Source organism: Lissotriton helveticus, chromosome 1_1, assembly GCF_964261635.1.
Source record: "Lissotriton helveticus chromosome 1_1, aLisHel1.1, whole genome shotgun sequence".
NCBI classification, from domain to species: Eukaryota; Metazoa; Chordata; class Amphibia; order Caudata; family Salamandridae; genus Lissotriton; species Lissotriton helveticus.
Genome location: NC_136057.1, coordinates 1427846851 through 1427870551, shown reverse-complemented (window position 1 = coordinate 1427870551; position 23701 = coordinate 1427846851). Strand labels below are relative to the sequence as shown.

Below are 23701 nucleotides of genomic sequence, written 5' to 3'. Positions count from 1 at the left end.
GAGGGAAGGTGGCTGTAGGGCCCTGACTCACCTGTTCCATGGGCGGGTTACCCTCACTTTTGCTAACTGCGTGAGGGACTATGGGGTTCCCCAGAATGACCAATATCGCCATGCACAACTGCTCCATTGGGCCACGTCTTCGGAAGTACTGGAGGCGGCCACGAGACCACCTTCCCCATTCGAGGCTTTCCTTCTGCGAACGTCTGCTATGAAGGGGGCCATTTCCTTCCTATATCAGCTCCTACTTAAATCAGCGGTCTCGCCTAGGCCTAGATATATGGGGCAATGGGAGGAAATGTTGGGGAGAGATATCTCAGACACTGAATGGACAGCGTTGTGGCGGGATATCGCGAAGTTTAATCACTCGCTTCACCTCAGGGAAGCCCACCTTAAGACTCTTATGCAATGGTATTTATGCCCGACCAGGCTGCATCGCTTTTACCCGGCCACTTCCGATAAATGTTGGAGGGGTTGTGGGTTTCTTGGGGACTTTCGCCACATCTGGTGGGACTGCCCGGTGATTCGGCCCTATTGGGAAGAGATTCTCTCGCACATTAGGGATATTCTGCAGTATCCCGTAGAGGATTCGATGGCCTCTGTCCTGCTGGGCCTACGAGAGCCCGGCCTCGAGCACCAGACCAGGGCAGACAAGAAGATTTTGTGGCTTTGCCTGGGTGCTGCCAAGATCACACTGGCAGCCGCCTGGAAACAAAAGGAGGCGCCGGCGATTTCGCTGTGGCACGCACGACTGTGGAAACTTCTGAGTTTGGAGAGAATGGCGGACATATTCCTTGGTAATTTTAAGAACTTCCAATTCCAGTGGGGTCCATTGGTGAATTTCCTGTCTAAAGGCTTGCCGTCCGCTGTTTGCCCCGCATCCTCGAGGTCCCTTCATCTGTTTCAGTTCTAATCTTGCTGCCGGAAGGAGTGTTGAGATGAATGAGTCGCCACCATGGGGGGAGGGAATGGGTGGGGGGGGAGTTCTGTTTATCGGTTTATGGTTCACCGAGGTACATAGCAAGGATGTCTGGTCTGGTTGATTGGGTTATGCCGCTCTATGGACTTGCCAGCTCCACTCTGTGTTGAACCCTGTTTTCTCTTGACAGATCTGTTCCATTAAGCGGCTACGGCCGAGGCACATGCCAAGATCTGACTTTGCCTATGTTGTTGCAACTTTGATGCTCTATGCTCCCAGACAGGTCCTCCCCGAGGGGAATTGTGTCGCACCTTGGTGATTTTCTTGTATGTGTTGTTTCTTGAAAACTGAAAATAAAAATTTTACAAAAAAAAAAAAAGACCCCTCACACACCAACCTAGCTGGTGTCATGCTTCATCAATGGGGTCCCAAATGGCCGGCCGAGTACCTCCCGGTTGTGCTACGACGCCTGATTACAGAGGAGCAAATGTGGTGCATTAATGTGGTGTGAGGTGATCATTTACAGTTAAAAATATCTGAGAATCCTTGCCTCTAACTTTAATAATGGCGGCTCAGGATATGGTGAAAAAACAATATGTGCAGTGCAACTAACCCGGAGTTATTACCGTAAGTTGACTATGTGTGGCGGTCTACATGCTTCAGCCCGTTAAAAAAGTGAAAGGGCTTTCTTCAGGACCAAGTGAGTGAATAGTGAGTGGCAAAGGTGAATGGTGCCACGTGAAACCTTTTGTGATACCTACACACGCACTAAGGTGTGTGGTTAAAGTGTCGGCGTACTCACTGACACTTGAAAAAATACAATGTATTGGGATACGAGGCAGGAAATCGGGGGGAGGGTTGCTCATCCAAGAATCCAATTTGGTCTTGATGGTCCCTCCGCGGCAAACCTGACTCAGTCCCTTGTAGTCCCGGCTGGTGTGTTCCCACAAAACTCCCATGGTTTTTGATGCATTCCCAGATTTACCAAACTTGGTAAACTTGGAAATGAGCCAAAAAGATTGGCCATCCCCAGGTGAGGCTAAATAAGGAGTAATATTTTATTTCTCCTCATTATTTCCTCTTTCTATGTGTGCTGCATTCCGCAGCACACATAGAAAGAGGAAAAAGCCTCGCAGGATTGTTTTTGCGCAGAATGGTGCCCCTTCCGACACAAAAACAATTCTGCCGCCAACAGTAGCGGCTGTTACAGGACAGGAGTAGTGGGGCAGCAGGAGGGGGCAGGTGGGGCTGGGGGGGTAAGGGTTTGAAAAAAAAATGAAAAAAACGTACCTGGAGTAGAGGGCCGCTGCCTCTTCTCCTTCTCCATCCTCGTCCTCTTCATGTCTCCTGGCACTTAGGGAGTGCAAACCACTCCTCCCCCTGCTCTGGCTGGCCTTGCCCTACCACTGACTGCAGTAGGAAAAATAAAATGATAATAACGTTACATTATTATCATTTTATTTTTCCTTTTGAGCAGTGGGGCGACGCTCCTCCGCCTTAGCAGAGGAGCTGCCACTGGCCTACAACACAGGCACCCTTCCACCATGGTGCAAAGGAGCCAGTGTTGGAGTTAGGCTGCCAAAACCAAGATTGTGCAAGGGGAAAGGACATGAATGCGCTGTATTGGTAAATACGGTGCTTTCATGCCTTTTCCTTCTGGCAGCGCAGCAAGGTAACTTGCTGTGCTGCCCTGCGCCACAATCAATCAATCAATCAATCATAACAATTGTATAGCGCGCTACTCACCCGGAAGGGTCTCAAGGCGCTTGGGGGAAGGGGGCCGCTACTGCTCGAACAGCCAGGTCTTGAGTTGTCTCCTGAAGGCGAGGTGGTCCTGTGTCATCCGAAGGTGGATGGGGAGGGAGTTCCATGTCTTGGCCGCCAGGTAGGAGAAGGATCTGCCTCCGGCGGTGGCTCTTCGGATGCGTGGAACGGCGGCGAGGGCGAGGCTCGCGGACCGTAGCCGGCGGGTGGGCGTGTGGAAGGTCAGGCAGTCGTTGAGGTACTTCGGGCCCAGGTCGTGGAGAGACTTGTGTGCGTGGGTGAGGAGCCTGAACGTGATCCTCTTGTTGACGGGGAGCCAGTGCAAGTTCCTCAGGTGGCAGGAGATGTGGTTGCGTCGAGGGATGTCCAGGATGAGTCGGGCGGAGGCGTTCTGGATGCGTTGTAGTCTTTTCTGTAGCTTGGCTGTGGTACCGGCGTAGAGGGTGTTTCCGTAGTCCATCCGGCTGGTGACGAGGGCTTGAGTGACCGTCTTCCTGGTTTCGATCGGGATCCATCAGAAGATCTTGCGGAGCATGCGGAGGGTGTGAAAGCATGAGGAGGAGACGGCGTTGACTTGTCTGGTCATTGAGAGGGAGGAGTCTAGGATGAAGCCCAGGTTGCGTGCGTGGTCTGTCGGCTTGGGGGCGGTCCCCAGGGCTGGGGGCCACCAGGAGTCGTCCCAGGCGGAGGGTGATGGTCCAAGGATGAGGACTTCTGTCTTGTCTGAGTTCAGTTTCAAGCGGCTGTTCTTCATCCACTCGGCGACTTTTTTCATCCCTTCGTGGAGGCTGGCTCTGGCGGTGTCTCGGTCTCTGGTGAGGGAGAGGATCAGCTGGGTGTCGTCGGCGTAGGAGATGATGTTGAGGTTGTGTTGGCGTGCGATGGCTGCGAGAGGTCTCATGTAGACGTTGAAGAGGGTGGGGCTGAGTGATGATCCTTGCGGGATGCCGCAGATGACTTCGGTGGCCTCGGATCGAAACGGGGGGAGGCGGACTCTTTGTGTTCTTCCGGCGAGGAACGAGATGATCCACTTCAATGCCTTCTCTTGGATGCCGGTGTTGCTGAGGCGTTGGATTAGGGTGCGGTGGCAGACCGTGTCAAATGCGGCGGAGAGGTCCAGGAGGATGAGTGCCGCTGTTTCCCCGTTGTCGAGAAGGGCTCGAATGTCGTCGGTGGCTGCGATGAGGGCGGTCTCGGTGCTGTGGTTGGCTCTGAAGCCGGACTGCGAGGGGTCGAGGGATCCATTCATCTCGAGGAAGGCGGCAAGCTGTCTGTTGGCGATCTTCTCAATGACTTTGGCAGGAAAAGGGAGGAGCGAGATGGGGCGGAAGTTTTTGAGGTCGGTGGGGTCCGCTGTGGGTTTCTTCAGCAGGGCGCTGAGTTCGGCATGCTTCCAGATCTCAGGGAAGGTGGCGGTGTCAAAGGAGGTGTTGATGACGTCTCGGAGTTGGGGTGCGATGTTGGAGTCGGCCTTGTTGAAGACGTGGTGGGGGCAGGGGGCAGTCGGAGATCCGGAGTGGATGGTGTTCATCGTGCTGGCTGTGTCTTCGGTGGTCACTGTGGTCCAGTTGCAGAGGGTGGCGGTGGGGTGCGTTGGTTCGACGGTTGGGTGCGAGGGAGGTGCGCTGAAGCTGTTGTGGATGTCGGCAATCTTGCGGTGGAAAAAAGAGACGAGGGAGTCGCAGAGATCTTGTGACGGAGTGATGTCGTTGTTGCTGGTGCTCTGGTTGGAGAACTCCTTGACGATGCTGAAGAGTTCCTTGCTGTCGTGGGCGTTGTTGTCCAGTCGGTCCTTCTTGGTGGTGCGGATGAGCTGGTGGTGCTTGCGGGTCGCGTGTTTGAGGGCGGTTATGTTGTCAGTGGTCCGGTCGAGGAGCCAGGCTTTCTCGGGGGTGCGGCAGGTCTTCTTGGAGTCCTTGAGTTCGTCGGTGAACCAGGGGGCCTTCTTGCTTCTGGGGTTGCTGGGAGGGTTCTTCAGTGGTGCGAGGTCGTCGGCGCAGGCGGTCAGCCACTGTGTGAAGTTGCGGGCTGCCTCGTTGGGGTCCGGTGTACTGGCAGGTGGGTTCCGGCTGAGGGAGGTGGTGATCTGGTCGGCGGTGATCTTGCTCCAACTTCTGTGAGGAACCTGTTGCGGGTGGTGGTGGGTAGTGGTTTTTCTGAAGCTGAAGTGGACGCAGCTGTGGTCGGTCCAGTGAAGTCCAGTGGAGTGGCTGAAGGCGATGTGCTTGCTGGCTGAGAAGATGGGGTCAAGCGTGTGGCCGGCGTAGTGGGTGGGGGTGTTGACCAGTTGCTTGAGTCCGAGGTTGGCGAGGTTGTCCAGCAGGTCGGCGGTGTTGCGGTCCTTGATATTCTCCAGGTGGAAGTTGAGGTCCCCTAGGAGGATGTAGTCGGCGGAGGGGAGGGCGTGAGGGCTGATGAAGTCCGTGATGTCTTCGCTGAATTGTGTGCGTGGTCCCGGGGGCCTGTAGATGTGAGTGCCTCTGAGGGTCGTCTTTGGGTCGGTGTGAATCTGGAAGTGGAGGTGTTCGGCGGCGGTGAAGGTGTCATCGGCTTCGCTCGTGATGCGGATGGTTTTCTTGTGGACGATGGCGATGCCTCCTCCGGTGTGGTTGACGCGGTCCCTCCTGGTGATCTTGTATCCATCCGGGATGGCGATGGCAATGTCGGGGGCTGAGGAGGCGTTCATCCAGGTTTCCGTGAGGAACGCGACGTCTGGTGATTTGGTGTCGAGCAGGTTCCAAAGTTCGACGGCGTGTCTGTGGACGGAGCGGGTGTTGAGCAGGATGCACTTGAGGTGGTTGCTGGGGTTCGGCTTGGCGGGCGCGGTGTCTGTTCGGAGGCAGGTGAACTTGCAGGTTGAGCAGGTGAAGGGTCCGTGGAAGCGTTTCGGGGCGGCCCGGCAGCAGGCGGGGTTCCGGCCGGCATTGAGTGCGTTGAGGGCGGCGGCGTCGTAGGTCTGTCGGGTCGTCTTGCGTCGGTGGGGTCCAGGGGTCCTGGCGCTGGGCGCAGTCCAGACGCGGACGGGCGCAGACGGGCTTGCCTTTGGCGCGCCTTCGGCGCACAATCGGCGCGCCCGCTGCGCGTCCTTGCAGTCGCCATTTAAGGCTAAGTGGGAGGGGGAGCAGCTGGGAGGCGGGAGCGGGGAGGGCACAGAAAAAAAGGGGGCGTGGCCGCGTGAACGGCGGCGGGAAGCGAGGAAAGGGGCGGGGAAGGCGCAGGGGGAGACGGCAAGAATTAAAAGAGGCAAGAAATACAAATACAAAAATGCAACAATACAAACAGCTGAAATTACGGCGGAAACTGCGGGCGCAACGAGTAGCGAGGCTGGCAGCTAGGCAGGTGACAGAGCGAGGCTGTGAGCTGCAGCGAGGGGCACCCACACAGCTGGTGGCCGTGCGGCGCGGGGGTGTCCTGGGAGCAGGTCACACTCACCTGCGCCGCGCGGTCGCCATTTAAGGACAAGTGGGAGGGGGAGCAGCTGGGAGGCGGGAGCGCACAGAAAAAAGAGGGGGCGTGGCCGCATAAACGGCGGCGGCGGCGAGAAGCGGGGACAGCAGCGGGGAAGGCGCAGGGGGAGACGGCAAGAATTAAAAGAGGCAAGAGATACAAATACAAAAATGCAACAATACAAACAGCTGAAATTACGGTGGAAACTGCGGGGGCAACGAGTAGCGAGGCTGGCAGCTAGGCAGGTGACAGAGCGAGGCTGTGAGCTGCAGCGAGGGGCACACACACAGCTGGGGGCCGCAGGTAGCAAACATGGCCCTTCGTTTTTACAATACCTCTTGTGGTGCTGTCTATAGGTGTTCTAAATTGCAAAGTCGGCTGCCTTGCAACTTCACAGATTTTTATATAAGTACTGGAAATTTTGAAAGGTTTAATAAACAAAATAGGACAGCTTCACCAGCCGTTCACTTTAGAGGGAAACGGTTCCTGCTGCCTGCCGCAATCTCTCAGTTCCGCAAGGGACAAGAGGTGGATTGCTACGGCATCCGTCCCTTGCTGAAAGCCCCTCAGGTACTGGTACCATTTATTGAGTTTGTGGATGTACAGGCTCAGCAAGCAAGCAAGCAATGATTTTCTGCCGCAGGATGTCCTGCCCTTCATGTCATTTTAAACTTCTTGCATATCTAAGCCAACTGTAATTCGACATGAAGGATACGGCATCAGGAATCATTGCTTCCTAAATGTGGATGTATACAGAGCCAGATAGATAGATAGATAGATAGATAGATAGATAGATAGATAATGTGCATTATAAGTTTTAATATAATTGATGATTGTTGATGCCTTAGGAGCTGCAAAAACCAAAGTGGGTGAGGATGCTTCTCCTCTAACATGGTATTAAACAGCAACGTGCTTTCTGTGGAACTGCTTATTTGGTTTATGCCATGCTCTAGATGTTATAAACAAATGCATTAAAGAGATCCATGTAACAAGGGGTTTTATCTATAAGGTGAAATAAAATTTCATGAAATAAGCCTTTAGAACATGTACCAATTACTATCCTCTGTGGAGTGACAGTAAAATGCAATCTCTGAGGGATTTAGTTATTGTTCAAGTTAGTTATGCTGTTCTATAATATTAATATATGGAATTGGACTTTTGTGCTGCAGTGCTAAAAGTACCAATATGTGTTGATTAGTACACTTTTCACTTTTATTTTTAGCGAAATGGCTTAAATATATGCATTTATTTACCAATAAATGTTTATTAGACAAGGGGCTTTATTTAGAGTTTGGCAGACAGGGTATTCAGCCACAAATGTGGTCAAACCTGTCATCCAAACTGTCAGTCTGTCCGCTCCACTTAGTTGGGCAATCTGTCATGTTTTTGCCAGTGTTGTACCGGTGGAAAACCTTAGACTGACGGCCCCACAGACATTGAGCCAGTGGTTTCTGCTGCTCAACACCAGCACTTAAACATCACTTTTCATGAGCACCAGGTAAGGACAGATTCATTTATGGTAAGCCCGGCACGATTAAGTGATTTGCCCAGAACCACAGGATGTTGAGCCGAAGTTGAGGCTCGAACCTGGTACCCCAGCTCCGAAGTCAAAAGCTCTGGCCATTACGCCACATCCGCGCCCCACTTCATGGTTAGTAGTTGGTTCTGTTTTAGACGGTGCTAATAGAAAAAAATTGGTAGTGCAAGCTGCCTCCCGACGAGAGCTTCAGCACTTTTTTTTTACAAATTAACCACTGGGCCTTACGATGATGGCTGCTGACTTTGGAACTGGGGATGCAGTTTCGAGCCCTGGTGCTGGCTCATCATCCTGTGATTCCGGGCACATCACTTAATCCCCCGTACCTAAAACATTAATGGGATTTGTGCCCATGTAAAGTGTTGGGCCTAGTTTGCACTATATAAAAACTGCAATAAAAAATATTTTTAAATCCACTATTGTACCTGATTAAGAGTTAGCAGAGTTAGCCTATTTATGCCATGCCAGTAAAATAAATGTGGCCAAATAAGACATTATTTGGAACAAGGTAACTAATAGACTTTCACTCATCTATTGCTACAGTGCCAAGGTGAAATTCCATGTTATTCTCATAGAACAGTTTATTGAATGTGAGAAAAAATATAACATTTTTGATGGGTATTAGTGAATAACAGGAAAGTTTTTCACTGAGGAATTCCGAATGGCATCAACTAGACAATGAGAATGAAGCTCCCGTTGTCTATGATATCATTCTGAACCCAAGATGAAAAACATCCATATTATGCACTTTTAACCAGCTCCCTTTTTAAGGTTGAGCATTCGAGACCTCTTGTATATACTTTAGTATGTACTTATATGTGTATGTACTTTGTGGGCGCTGGAGATCAGCCCTAGGACTTGTCTGCCTCTGCTTAGGGACTACTTTTTTTCTGTTCAACTGCCTCTATTTAACTGCCTTGATAGAAAACGACCAGTAGAGGTCAGTAAAATACCAGAATTGTTTTCTGCTTGTTCAACTGCCGCTATGTAACTGTCTTGATAGAAAACAACGAGTAGAGGTCAGTAAAATACCAGAATTACTTTCTGCTGAGGGACTTTCTTTTTTTTATTTTTCTGGCACCTGCTTCCATTTAACTTTCTTGATAGAAAACGACCAGCAGAGGTCAGTAAAATATCAGAATCACTTTAGCGTTCTCCAGATTCCAGTCCATACAAATTGTCTTCAACGAGCACCCGTAGACAATAATATTTTTATCAAATCTTGTATTTTCAGTGATATGACCACTGAAGGCCCTTATTTTATATTACAAACAGAGCTTTAAACTATCCCATTTCCCGCTGAAAGGCAATATTTTTTTCATGTGTTCCCATACCTGCTGTGCCACGCAGTTTGGTGCTTACTTTCCCTCCATGTTAAAGAACAGTGGATGTTTCAGCACCCAGGCTAATGTGCTGCATAGCTAGACTCATATAAGGTCCCAAAGGAGAGACTGATTACATTGCAAATGCGTGTTATGCTATATTTCTCCCCCTAACCTTCCCTCCCCCGCTGAACCAGCTTTCAATGACTACACAGGGGTAAAGGAGTAATGGGGGGAGGGGGGAGAAGATCATGGCCTAACCTTCTTCAGCCCCCTGCCTTGAGATGTACATGGTGCCCACCATCCACAACCTCATCATCCCACAGGGCACCCTCAGCATTAACCCGCTCCCCTTCCCAAATGCAAGCAAGCATTAGCAAAGCCAATAGTTCCCACTTTGGGACCCAGCAGATCTAGATTACTGTTCCTTATGGCTCACCCCACTGTTTACTGCTGAAGCCCAATCAGTGCTGGTGCCGGAATCATGGAGGGACCCCATTCTGCACCCATTGTCTAAGGACGGAAATGCTAAAATGTAACACTTGATAGTTCTCTTAGACATTGAAAGCAACATGGATGCAAATGGTGTTTAGAAGATATAGAAGCAAGGGCAGAGGGAAAAAAATATTTTACCGTTCTAGCAGACTGAACGGTATAATAGACAATATTCTAACATCACTATCTCCACACAGTGGGGCGAGACTTTTTGTCTGTTTCTTATGTCATAGCATGGCATGAAATATTTAAAATCCCCAGGTCGACCAGCCATGGCGTATTCGCTTGAAGTTTAACTTAAAAAGGCAAGGCTTAGCAAATTTGGCATCCATCTTAAAGTTGTACAACAGAATAAGGAAAGAAGTGGCGGGCAAAATAAACACTTTAAAGGAATTGATATAAGGTATATTAATCAGGCAAAGGAAGGCTCCGGCCATGCATAGGCAAATTATATGCAAAGTACAAGAGGCTTGGCACAGGCATGTATGAACAAATTAAGATGTATGTAATATTTTAATCGAAAAATCAGATCTCTAGCAAATCCAGGTTCATAGATTATTTATTTAGAATTTGCACAAGACAAAAAAAAGTACCTTTTGCACTTTCTCTAAATACAAATTTGGGAATTGAGAGTACAATGGGGAAACCTTCTACCCTCGGAGGGCAAATGTAAATTAAAAAAATTTTAAATGTATGTTGTGTATTCAAGATTGAGAAACCTTAACTCACATTTTATGCCTTTTTAAACACATGGATCAAGAAAGGTGTTCACCCTGAAAATCAAACCCACAATATCGGTGGGAGAGTTTATAGAGGGCAAAATATTGAAAACACATTTCTGCATGTAAGTCTAGATTTCCGATCCCACATATATTTTATTTAATGCATTTTTATATAGCGCAGACTTTACCTGAAGGTGTCAGAGCACTGTACAATAGAACCAGTTATGTTACATGAGAGAAAAGGTACAAAATAGAACGTTACAAAAATAAACAGGAGAGGTAGGGTAAAACCATTTAGGCAAAATCAAACTCAGCAATCAAGGGTGGGGAATGAACAAGAAAATATTACAAATTTATAATAACACAATATCAAACACAGCAATAAAGGGTGGGGAATGAACAAGAAAATATTACAAATTTACAATGATGAACTAACTTCCTAGAGGGGTCTGAGAATGAGGGCATTAGTTCCGAAAGTGTATTTGGAAGAGAAGAGATTTGAGGTCAGCTTTGAAGATCTGGATGGAGGTGGTGGCATGGAGTATTGGCGGAAGCAAGTTCCAGATTCTCACAGCATTATTCGAGAACAATTGAGCTGTTGATCTTTCCCTTTTGAAGGAGGGGGGCTCAAGCAGAAACTTTTCTGCATTACGAGAAGATCTCGAACCTCCTGCCATTTTCAGTTTATTCACCAGGTAACGAGGGGAGGAAGTGTGCAAGGCGTTATGGGTGATGCAGGCAGTTTTGTAAATAGATCTTACCTCGTGGGAAGCCATCGAAGAGAAGACAGGACAGGAGTGAAGTGGTCGCCTCGTTTGGACCCTGAAATAAAGCGAGCTGCTGAATGGAGGACTGATTTAAGGAGGCGAGGTGAGATTTAGGTAAGCCAGTCAGAATAGAATTGCAGTAATCCAGTCTAAAGAGAACTAGCGATTGGACCAATGTTTTTAGGTCTTTCTCCGGGAAGAACCAACGGATCCCCCACAGAAGGTGCAGCTGGTAACGTGCGTTCTTAGCAATGGAGTTAATGTGGGAGATTAGGTTGAGGCTTTTGTCAAGTATGACACCTAGGGATTTAGCGCTGTCGACAATGATGGGTTTATTGTAGAGTAAATTCAGCTGATCCATCCAGGATTGAACCGGAGGAGGGGAGAGAGAGGTAGATAGGAGGAGGAATTCAGTTTTGGTGGGATTGAGAATGAGTTGGTGAGCTAACATCCAGTTATGAATAGAGTTGAGAGTGGAGTTGAGTAGTGAAAGATCGTGTGCGGAAGATACCTTGAGGTAGATTTGAGTGTCATCCACATAGAGATGGTAGTGGATCCCAGATTTACTTAGGAGGTTCCCTAATGGTTCCAGATAGAGATTAAACAAAGTGGGTGCAAGGATAGAACCTTGAGGGATGCCTTGACCTACCGCCAATTGAGACGAAAGACAGTTCGCTATCTTGATCATTTGGGATCTGTGCGAGATGAATGAGTCAAACCATTTAAGCACTGTACCTTCCACGCCTATTCTCTGTTGAAGAGTGTTAAGGAGGGTGTTGTGATTAACAGTGTCAAAGGCTGCAGAGAGGTCAAGAAGAATCAGAACGCACGATTCTCCAGAATCGAGTATATGCAGCGCATCATCAAGCACTTGCAGCAGGGCTGTTTCAGTGCTGCAATTTTGAATGAAGCCAGGCTGGAACATGTTAAGGAGATTAATATCCATAATATGTAAGGAAAGTTGTTTTGCAACACATTTTCCTGCGATTCTAGAAAGAAAAGGGAGGTTGGTGATGGGGCGAAAGTTGTTGCGGTAGTTCACATCTGCGGAAGGTTTTTTTAGAAGAGAGGAAACCTGTCCTGTTTTGAGGGCAGCTGGAAGGGAGCCTTGACTGAGGAAGAGGTTAACTAGTCTGGTCCAGTAAGAGAGAGTATTGGTGTAGAAATCAATGGCCATGCCACTAGGGATAGGGTCATAAGAATGGTTGGAGGGTTTGGTTTCAAGACTGCACTTGAGGAGGTCATCTTCCGAGATGGCGGCAAAGTTCTCTCACGAGACTAAGGATTTTCGCTCCTTAATGGGGTTGGGGTGGGAGACCTGATCCACTAGTGATTTTACCTTTTCATCAAAGAATATAGCGAATTCTGCTGCTTTCTTTGAAGAATCCACAGGCTTGATGGATTGGGGAGAGCATGTTGGGTTTTTGATGAGGTAAAAAAGTTTTTGGGGTCTGTTTTTGGCTGAGTTGAGGAGGAATCTGAAATGTGATGCTTTTTCATGGAACGTCAATCAATCAATCAAACAAATTTGTATAGCGTGTTACTCACCCGCTAGGGTCTCAAGGCGCTGGGGGGAGGGGGAGTCACTACTGCTCGAACAGCCAGGTCTTGAGTTGTTTCCTGAAGGAGAGATGGTCCTGGGTCAGCCGTAGGTGGGTGGGGAGGGAGTTCCATGTCTTGGCCGCCAGGTAGGAGAAGGATCTTCCTCCGGCGGTGGCTTTGCGAATACGTGGGACGATGGCGAGGGTGAGGCTGGCGGATCGGAGCTGGCGGGTGGGCGTGTAGAATGTGAGGCGGCTGTTGAGGTATATGGGGCCCATGTCATGGAGAGCCTTGTGTGCGTGGGTGAGGAGTCTGAATGTGATCCTCTTGTTGACGGGGAGCCAGTGCAGGTCTTTCAGATGGGCAGAGATGTGGCAGTGACAGGGGATGTCCAGGATGAGTCGCGCAGAGGCGTTCTGTATGCGCTGGAGTCTCTTCTGGAGTTTGGCTGTGGTTCCAGCGTAGAGGGTGTTCCCGTAGTCCAGTTGGCTGGTGACGAGGGCCTGGGTGACCGTCTTCCTTGTTTCGGTGGGGATCCACCGGAAGATCTTTCGGAGCATGCGCAGGGTGTTGAAACAGGATGATGAGACGGCATTGACTTGCTTGGTCATCGTGAGCGAGGAGTTCAGGATGAAGCCCAGGTTGCGTGCGTGGTCCGTTGGCTTGGGGGTGGTGCCCAGGGCAGGGGGCCACCAGGAATCGTCCCAGGCGGAGGGGGATGGTCCCAGGATGAGGATTTCCGTCTTGTCTGCGTTGAGTTTCAGACGGCTGAGCTTCATCCATTCCGCGACGTCTTTCATTCCTTCCTGGAGGCTGGCTCTGGCGGTGGCAGGGTCGATGGTGAGGGAGAGGATCAGCTGGGTGTCGTCCGCGTAGGAGATGATGTTTAGGTTGTGTTGGCGTGCAATGGCTGAGAGGGGGCTCATGTAGACGTCGAAGAGGGTGGGGCTGAGCGAGGATCCTTGCGGTACGCCGCAGATGACTTCGGTGGCCGCGGATCGGAACGGGGGGAGGCGGACTCTCTGGGTTCGTCCGGCGAGGAACGAGATGATCCACTCCAGGGCCTTTCCTTGAATTCCGGTGTTGCTGAGGCGTTGTATCAGAGTGCTGTGGCCTACGGTGTCGAAGGCTGCTGAGAGGTCCAGGAGGATGAGGGCCGCAGTTTCCCCGTTGTCGAGCAGGGACCTGATGTCGTCGGTAGCTGCGATGAGGGCGGTCTCGGTGCTGTGGTTTGCTCGGAAACCGGATTGTGAGGGGTCGAGGGATCCGTTTGTCTCGAGGAAGGTCGAGAGTTGTTTGTTGACGATCTTCTCGATGACTTTGGCAGGAAAAGGGAGGAGAGAGATGGGTCGGAAGTTCTTGAGGTCCGTGGGGTCCGCGGTGGGTTTCTTCAGGAGGGCGCTGAGCTCGGCATGTTTCCAGGAAGGTGGCGGATGTGAAGGAGCTGTTGATGATGTCCCGGAGTTTGGTTTGCGATGATGGAGTCGGCTTTGTTGAAGATGTGGTGTGGACAGGGGTCGGTTGGGGAGCCGGAGTGGATGGTGCTCATCGTGCAGGTGGTGTCTTCGGTGCTGACCGAGGTCCAGGCGTGGAGGGTGGTGGTGGGGGCGCTGGTTTGGTGATTGGGTGCGTGGTCTGTGCGCCGAAGCTGTTGTGTATGTCGGCTATCTTGCAGTGAAAAAATGAGGCGAGTGAGTCTCAGAGGTCTTGCGAGGGTGTGATGTCGTTGTTGCAGGCGCTGGAGTTGGAGAGCTCTTTAACGATGCTGAAGAGTTCCTTGCTGTTGTGGGTGTTGTTGTCCACTCGTTCTTTGAATGTTGTCCTTTTAGTGGTGCGGATCAGCTGGTGGTGTTTGCGGGTGGCGTTCTTGAGGGCTGTCATGTTTTCTGTTGTCGGGTCGTGGCGCCAGGCTTTCTCGAGGGTGCGGCAGGTTTTCTTGGAGTTTTTGAGGTCGTTGGTGAACCATGAGGCTTTCTTGCTGCCGGATCTGCTGGGAGGGTCCTTCAGTGGTGCGAGGTCATCGGCGCAGTTGGTGAGCCACTGTGTGAGGTTGCGGGCTGCTTCGTTGGGGTCCGTCGCGTTGGTGGGAGGGTTCTGGCTGAGGGAGGTGGTGAGCTGGTCGGCGGTGATCTTGCTACAGCGTCTTAGAGGAACCTGTTGCGGGTGGTGGTGGGTCGTGGTTCTCCTGAAGTTGAAGTGGACGCAGCTGTGATCTGTCCAGTGTAGTCCGCTGGAGTGGCTGAAGGAGATGTGCTTGCTGGAGGAGAAGATGGGGTCCAGCGTGTGGGCGGCGTAGTGGGTGGGGGTGTTCACCAGTTGCTTGAGTCCGAGGTTGTCCAGCAGGGTGGCGGTGTTGCTGTCATTGTTGTTCTCCAGGTGGAAGTTGAGGTACCCTAGGAGGATGTAGTCTGAGGAGGTTAGGGCGTTCGGGCTGATGAAGTCTGCGATGGCTTCGCTGAATTGTGTGCGTGGTCCTGGGGGTCTGTAGATGAGAGTGCCTCTGAGGGTGGTCTTGGGGTCGGTGTGTATCTGGAAGTGGAGGTGCTCGGCGGCGGTGAGGGTGTCGTCATAGTTGGTCGTGATTCGGATGGTGTTTCTGTGGATGATGGCGATGCCTCCTCTGGTTTGGTTGACGCTGTCCCTCCGGGTGATCTTGTAGCCATCCGGGATGGCTATGGTGATGTCGGGGGCTGAGGAGGCGTTCATCCAGGTTTCTGTGAGGAAGGCGACGTCTGGTGATGTTGTGTCGAGGAGGTTACAGAGTTCGACGGTGTGCCTGTGGACGGAGCGGGTGTTGAGCAGGATGCACTTGAGGTGGTTGTTGCTGGTGTCTGGTTTGGCGGGTGCGGTGCAGGTTCGGAGGCAGGAGAATTTGCAGGCTTGGCAGGTCAAGGGTCCGTGGGTGCGTTTCCGGATGGCTCGGTAGCAGGCGGGGTTCCGGCTGGTGTTGAGTGCGTGGAGGGTGGCGGCGTCGTAAGTCCGTCGGGTGGGCTGGCATCGTCGAGGGCCAGGCGCGGTCCAGGCGAGGACGGGCGCAGATGGGCTTGCCTTTGGCGCGCGCGCGTGCGCTGCGCTCCTGCGCGGCTTCCTCCATAAGAGGCTAAGTGGGAGGGAGGAGCAGCTGGGAGGCAGGAGCGGGGTAGCCAATGGGCGAGGGAAGGGATAACAGAAGGAAACACGGGCGGGGGAGCAGCGGCAGGGGGCGTGGAGCGGGGGGAGAATCAAGGGGCGTGAGGGGAAACCACAAAATACAAATACCAAAAAACAAAATCCAGCGACAGGAACAGCAGCACAATACAATACCAACAATACCAGTCCCAGGGGCACACCAGCGGTGGGCTCCAGGCAGCAGGAGGGGTCACGGAGGCACAGGGGGAGCTGTGCGGCGTGTGGGGTGACCAGAGGTGCTTGTGGTATTTGGATCTTGCCGAACGTAAGTGAGAGAGATTGGTGGTGGAAGGAGACTGTCTCCACTGTTTCTCCAAGATTCTAAGGTTTTTCCTTTCCTCATAGAGAGCTTTATTGAACCAAGAAGCTAAGGGGTGGGTCTTTTCTTTTTGCTTTGTATGGAGCGACTTTATCGATTTTGACTGCTAGGACTGAGAGGCAACGGGAGGTGATATCATTGACATCCACATTAGGGTCTAGTCTAGGAAGATATTGCAAAGCAGAGTCACACAGAGTGCCCAGATCAATGTTTTTAATGTTGCGGAACCAGGTAGGTGCCCTTTTGGGTTGGCCGAGAGTTATAACGTGCAATAGGTGGAAATGGAAGGGAATGAGGAAGTGGTCTGAACAGTCTACATGGACAGGGGGAGCAATAATGAGCAGGTCTGCTTTAGATATAACAAAGTCCAGAATTGAGCCCTTAGAGTGGGTAATTTCCGAGCAGTGTTGGAAAAGATCATTGGCTGAGAGAATGATGGCAAGCTTGTTGGCAGCCGAGTCTTCCGAAGAGCCCCAGTGTAGATTAAATCACCCAGGAAGATCTGTCTGTCACTTTGAGACAATTGGTCACTGATGAAGTCGGTGAGTTCCTCCAAAAAGGGAGAACAGTTACCGGGTGGATGGTAGATGACATGGAACTTGAAAGGTGAGCTGTGATGTACTTGAAGTTCTAGAGATAGGCATTTGAATGCACAGAAGAGGATGGTGGGAAGGGCTTTAATTTGAAGGGATTTTCTGAAGATGATAGCGACACCTCCCCCAATTTTGTTAGTTCTGTCGTTTCTGAGGATGGAGTAGTCGGTAGGTATCAGAAGATCAAACAAAGTATGGGAGGAGTCATTAAACCAGGTCTCAGTGAGGAGGAGCATGTCAAGGTTGTAGTGGGTGACAGTGTCGGAAATTTCCAGTTTGTGCTTGATTGCAGATCTGCAGTTGTGGAGCAAACAATGCAACTCTGATGCAACTGTTTTGGTGATGGGGTGTTTGGGGTATTAAGGGAGATAGGGATAAGATTCTTGTATGAGTGTGCCAGGGAAGAAGAGGGAGGCTGGTTAGATCTGACAGGGGAGATGGTCTGAATAAAGAATTGAGTAGGATTATTGGGGGGGGGGGGGGAGTGGAGGGGAATTGACGTTGGTAGTCTTGTAGCTAGCCAGTAAGTTGGCAATGTCGGTGGAGGACAGACTGTGGTTGGCTTTAATGGGGTGCGTGAGCAAGGAGCTCCTCGGGAGATTGTTAGGGAAGTGGGATATCTTAGCACTAAGAAGTGAGATGGACGCTACAGGCTGGGAAATGGAAGAAATGAGAGAATCAAGTTTATTTTCCAGGGAGAGCAAGGCTGAGTACGAAGTGTTGGGAGGCTCACTTTACCTGTGTGATGCATATATCTTCAAGGTACGTAGATGTGGAGTCAGAAATAGTAAATCTATATTTCCTTATACACACTTACATAGTACAACCGGTCTCGCCCAGAAGTCATCAAATATGGCATTTGTTAAAGAAGATTTTAATCTGTGCTTAGATTCTTGGAAAAACAAGACTAGTCAGGTCACCTCCATAACAATGTTCAACTAGTGGAAAGGTCGGTGTAGTTTCTATAAAAATGCAGCATTTATTGTACTCTTTTTAGAAACTGCAATATATTGTTATGGTTTTAATTAATTACGCCAATAAAATGCACTCTAATGTTGACGCTTTTCCATAGGATGACGTATTTGATTGGCAGTAAGATGTGGATCGAGGCGGTGCCGCCGCGGTGCGGATATCAGCAGGTGATGCCGGAGTGCACGGACTTGGCACAGTTCATTCAGACGCTTATCTCCCAGGGGTGCACCAGTTGAGAAAATATGGATGAGGCTGCGAGCAAGGCATCTTCTAGCCACTTGATGGCGACAAAGGATTAACAATGAACTCTGTTCGAAGGCAGGCAGTACGGAGACATAGGTCGGTGTAAATCTAAGCGTTTATATTTCATTGGCCGGTGTATCCCACCAGATGGCGTCCCGAGACTGAAAATGAGTAACAATCTTTGCAAAAGTAACTTGCACAAATAAAAAAAAATCTGCGTTCATTTTTATCCTGTGTATTTCTTATCGATCGCTACCACAATTAAATGGCGGACAACAACACAGTAGAATAGCGCAGTGAAGTAATGATCTTGTTGCAGCAGTCTGTATGGGGGGTTATTACCGGTCCCAATCTCTGAAAGAAGTCTCAAAAGTTTACTTTCTTTTTCTGTGTGGGTGACAGGTTACAGGTTCAACCCTGGTGCTGGAGCTCCGGGAATTAGCGCTACCACTGCAGAGATCTGTGAGTACGTCACACATCACACGTCATTCCTGGTACAACATACCTCAGTGTGTGTACAGCGCCTGTTGCAGAGATCTGGAACTATTCTGGATATCACCGATTTTCATAGCTGCCAAGGTTTCAAATCGCTATGTGTGACATGTTCATAATTTCAGTGTCATTAAGAGTGACATTTCAACAACTATGAGTGACATTTTGTCACGAGCAAAATTAAGCAATGATGACCGGGGAAACACATAAATATTAGACATTACACCCACTAGAGCAACAAGAAACGCTAAAAAGATCTTAGAACTTCAGCAAAGCACCCGAAATCGAAGGGCAGGAGAGGCACACTCACACCCTAGGGGTCACAGCCCAGTCGCAGCAGGCTGTAATTTATTTACAAAAAGACACTGAATTGTATAATAAAAGAGTAAGTTGCACAGTCTACTAGTCTTATAAGCAATTAACACATTATTTGTGGCACAAATAACGTTTACTTATTAATTAGGAATAAATACACTTTACCTGCGCTCACTCTCTGAGGCACTTGTGATGCAGCCTGTGGACTCCTCACAGCAGCCGCTGAGGCAGCGCAGCGGCCCTGTGGGCTGGGGTCAGGTTACATTACCTCCTCGTCAGCCCTCCCCATCCCAGTCCTAACTACATGAGCATAGCTCCTCCCACCAGAAACTCCCAAGCAACTTGAAACCCATCCCTTCCCTCCAGGCCACACCCATACCCTGAGGCATATAATCCAGTGACCTGCCAATCAACAACCTGTTTGTTTTTTCTGCGGAATCACTTCCGAGCAGACTTTGTCGAGGGGGGCACTGGAATTGGCCTCCTATCTGGTAAGTGTGAAACGGGATGTTAAGCGCCCGTTTTTAACCCCTATTGTGCCTGTTTTTGTTTTACCTTGTGGGCATTTACTTTGAGTCCCTGCTGTAGCGGGACCATGGGGTTGGGGGTCCGGACTGCCTGGTGGTGGTGTCTCCCTGCTGCAGCCTCCCCTCTTCCGGGTTCGTTCCCTGCTCTAGCGGGTGCTCCCGGGGAGGGAGGGGGGGTGTGTGGCTGGCTTTTTCAGCACGCCGAGGGCGTGCCGGTTTGGCTTCTCTGTCTCTATCCATACTCTTGGTGCTCGTTTCTTTCGTGCCCGTGTTTTCCCCCTTTTTATTGCTTCCTGCAATCCTTGGTGGTGTCTGGGGTTGCGGGGAGGAGGGGCGGGGACTGCCTTTGTTTGGTCCGTGTGGGCCCGATGTTAGGGTTCAGTCCGACTTTGATCTTACCTAGCTTAGGTTCTCTTCCCCGCGTTTTTGTAGTTGGAGCTCCCTCTACTGGCGGTCCTGATTGCCGTTTTTGTGTTGCTGGAGGGATTTGCATGGGGCTTGATTTCGAGTCTTGGCCTCTTCCTGCTCTGCTGTGGTGGGGCCCCATGGTGTTTTTCCCCTGTCCTTGGCCTGTCTCTGCTGTCTGTGGGGGTCATGTGGGGTTTGGAGGCTCTGCTCTCCTGCAGTTCTGCTGGGGCGGTGGGGAGTTCTTACCTCTGGTTTCACTGGTTCCTGGGGCGGGGTCTTCTGGGTTTCTTCGTGTCCTTACAGTTGGGCCCTGTTCAATCATTTCCTTTTGTAGGTTGGTGGTCTTCACTGATAGGGCGCTTTGAAGCCCAGCCTTCGGTCCTGTGTAGGGATTGGCTCCCGGTCCAGGTGGCGTTCCCTGGTTGGCCCTTGGGGATTTTTGCTTGATTGGTCTGGGTATATCTTGGGGTCTGGGTTTCTGTTCTCCTGTTTACAACATGGAGGGTAGAGGTGCAGACGTGCGTGAGCTCGGCTGTGAGGATGGAGAGGTGGTCGCTGGTTCTTCCTCTGCTCCTTCCATGGCGGATATTCAGAAAATGATTGAGGCTGCTGTGGCGGCGGCCTTTGTGGCTCATGTTCCCAAGGGGCCTAAGAGACAGAAATTGGATGCCTCGGCTGAGGTAGATCCAGATGTTGACTCTGATGAGGAGGTGAAGGGTCGTTTTGTCCAAGGGGCTGACCTTCGCTGTGTTTTGCAGCATGTTCGGGACAATCTGGGATTCCCTGATCCTGTGGTGGGTGGAGAGTCTGAAGACTTCTTCGCCAATTACCTGAAGAAAGATCCGGAAAGCCTCCCCATTCATACGTCTGTGAGGAAGGTGCTGGAGGGGGAGTGGAAGGATGTTGACAGGCATGCCTTTCCCCGGTTTCTGGCTAAGAGGTATCCCTTGCAGGGATTCACGGAGGAGTTTCCGGCTGTGGTGAAAGTGGATTCTCTGCTGGCTGGTATGGCGTCTCAGAGCCTGGTGGTGTCTGAGGATGCAGTACCTTCTGATCCTGGGGACAAGCGGGTTGAGGGGGCCTTGAAGCGGTCCTTTGCGGCCTCCAATCTGGCTGTTCGGTCTGCTGCTTACACCAGCTATCTTGTTCAGTCGCTTCTTAAGGACTGTCAGGGTATTTCTGCGCAGCTCATGCAGGATGAGGATCCCTCTGAGTCTTTGTCCATGTTGGAACAACAATTGCGTTTCATGGCTGACTTGTCCTTCGACTCCCTTAGTGCTGCGGCGGCGGCTGCTGGTGCATCGGTTTCTGCTAGGAGGCAGTTGTGGCTTAAGTCTTGGAAGGCGGAAGCTGCTCAGAAGGCGGCCGTGATGAAGATTCCCTTCACGGGCTCTAAGCTGTTTGGGGAGCCGTTGGAAGCTTTGATTAAAAAGACAGCTGAGGACAAGAAGTTGTTGGCTCCGGTCCGCTCTTCTCAGAAAGGGAAGTTTGCGGGTTATAAGCGGGCTTTTGGGCAAGCGTTTCAATCTAAGATGGCTGCTCAGCCCTTTCGTGGTAGGGGACGCGGCCGGGGTGTCCCTTCCTTCCACAAGTCCCGGGGTCAACAAGGTGCTTCCTCTTCTGCAGGTACCTCCAAGTCGTGACTATGTGATGGATTCCTTGAAGGTGCCGGTTGGGGGTCGCCTCACCTCTTTTTTGCCAGTCTGGGAGGAGTTCGTTCGGGATCTGTGGGTTCTGCAGGTGGTACGACTGGGCTACAGAATAGAATTTGGGACTCCTCCGGTGGATGTGTTCAAAGCTACCCCTGTTCCCAGGTCTCTGGCAAGATGTCGTGCTCTATTGGACGGAGTTCGGGACTTGGTGTCGAAGGGTGCTGTGGTGAGGGTGCCTGTGAGTCAACAGGGTCGGGGGGTGTACTCAATCCTGTTTTTGATCCAAAAGCCAAATGGGGACTTCCGTCCGGTCCTGGATCTAAAGGCGGTGAACTTGTGTGTCCCTCATCGGTCCTTCAAAATGGTGACTCTACAGTTGATTCTTCCCTTCCTGTCGGTGGGGGATTTCCTGACTTCTCTCGATCTACGGGATGCCTATTTTCATGTGCCAGTGCACGCGGATTCGCAGAGGTTCCTGCGTTTCTGTGTGGGGGTGGATCACTACCAGTTCCAGGTATTGCCGTTTGGCCTGTCTGCCTCTCCGAGGGTGTTTACTAAGGTGTTGGCGCCCTTGGTGGGTTTGTTGCATGCTAAGGGTATACAGGTTTTCCCTTACTTGGACGTTTGGTTGATTTCTTCCTCTTCTTTCCTTCAGGCTCAGTCACAATCCCGGGAGGTTTGCAGTCTCCTTCAACGGTTCGGGTGGATTCTGAACTTGGAGAAATCCCATCTTCACCCCACTCAGGAACTGTTGTTCATTGGGGGGGTGTTCAACACCAGGTTGGGGAAGGTCTTCCTGTCGGAGCCCCGCAGACTGACTCTTGTGCACGAACTGAAGAAGGTGTTGGGGGCTCGGTCTTCCACGGCTCGCCAGTGGTTGCGTGTTCAGGGGCTGATGTCAGCAACTGTGATGATTGTTCCTTGGGCCCGTTTACACTTATACCCCCTTATGAATCATCTTCTGGAGCATTGGGATCCGGCCTCTCTGGATTACGAGCTGTTGGTTCCGGGGGGTGTGTCCATCGCCCGGGAGTTGTCCTGGTGGCTGGTGGATCTGAACCTCTTGCAGGGCTCGCCCTTTGTGTCCCAGGTGAGGTTGGTCCTGACGACCGATGCCAGCGTACTGGGTTGGGGTGCGGTCTTGGGTCAGGAGTCTGTGCAGGGTCTTTGGTCTGTGCCGGAGGCGGAAATGTCCTCGAATTGGCGAGAATTGAAGGCGGTTCAGTTGGCGTTGTCTCATTTTCTGCCTTGGGTCCTCCAGAGGGATGTGATGGTGCGGTCCGACAACACGGTGGTGGTGTGTTATATCAACCGCCAGGGGAGCGCGAGGGTGGCTTCCCTCAATTTGTTGGCTCAAAGTATAGGCCTGTGGGCGGAGTCTCACTTGTTGTCTCTGAGGGCTTTACATCTGCCTTGGATTTTGAACTCGGAGGCGGATCGCCTGAGCAGGGTGTTTCCTTCCCTGTCGGACATGTGCCTGTCTCAGGATGTGTTTCGCTGCCTGATGGCCCGGTTCGGGGTCCCAGTGGTGGACCTGTTTGCGGCCCCGGGGAACGCCTTGAGGGAGACGTTTTGTTCTCTGGTTCGCTCTGCCGAGGTTTGGAGGGTGGATGCCCTGTCCTTCCGGTGGGAGGGGGGCCTGATGTATGCCTTTCCCCCTATTGCCCTGCTGCCGCGTGTTCTGCTGAAGGTCAAGTTGGATCGGGCTTCGGTGATCCTGGTGGCTCCGGATTGGTCCAGGCGGCCTTGGTTCCCTCTGTTATTGAAGTTGGCAGTGGGGCCTTGCTGGAGGTTGCCAGTGGTCCCTTGTCCCTTGTCGTTTCCCCCTCTGTCTCTGGAGTGTCTGGTCCGCCTGAGGCTGGCGGGTTGGCTGTTGAGAGGATGAACCTTGTGGCGTTGGGGTGTTCTCCTTCTGTGGCGGAATTTATTCAGAGGTCCAGGCGCCCTTCGACTCTCAAATCCTATGCCCGGCATTGGGTTTCTTTTCAGTCTTGGTGTACGGCGCGTGGGTGGTCTGCGTTGGCAGTGGATCCGGTATTGGTCTTGGACTTTTTGAAGGACGGCTTTGACTTGGGTCTGGCTGTGTCCTCCCTGAGGGCTCAGTGGGCTGCTGTTCGGGCCTTTCGGGGTTCGGTCTGTGACCCGGTGGTTCCCCTGGTGTCCCGTTTGTTGCGGAGTTGCTTCCTTCAGAAGCCTGTCATTCGGTCCTTTGCTCCTAGTTGGGATCTGCCTCTGGTTTTGGGGGCTTTGCAGGGGGCTCCCTTTGAACCTCTGCTGGAGGTGTCTTTGAGGTTTCTGACGATCAAGGTGCTGTTCCTGGTGGCTATTACGTCGGCTAGGCGGATTGGGGAATTGGGCTCCTTGCTTTGTTCGGCCCCTTTTTTACGTTTCTTTCCTGATCGGGTGGTACTGCGGCCTGATCCTTCCTTTGTTCCCAAGGTCCCTTCCTCTTTTCACTGCTCTGCGGATCTGGTTTTGCCTGTTTTTTGTCCTGATCCTC

General features: G+C 51.3%; 1 protein-coding gene across 1 annotated transcript in view; it reads left to right on the top strand.

Annotated features, from left to right (window-relative positions):
- LOC144764150 (complement C3-like) overlaps positions 1-17930 on the top strand; it is a 604987-nt gene extending 587057 nt beyond the window's left edge. Inside the window, exon 46 of the mRNA XM_078650287.1 lies at positions 17665-17930. Within this exon, the coding sequence (XP_078506413.1) occupies positions 17665-17800 (136 nt within the window). The 3' untranslated portion in view covers positions 17801-17930. The remainder of the gene's footprint in view (positions 1-17664) is intronic.
- Positions 17931-23701: the final 5771 nt, after the last annotated feature.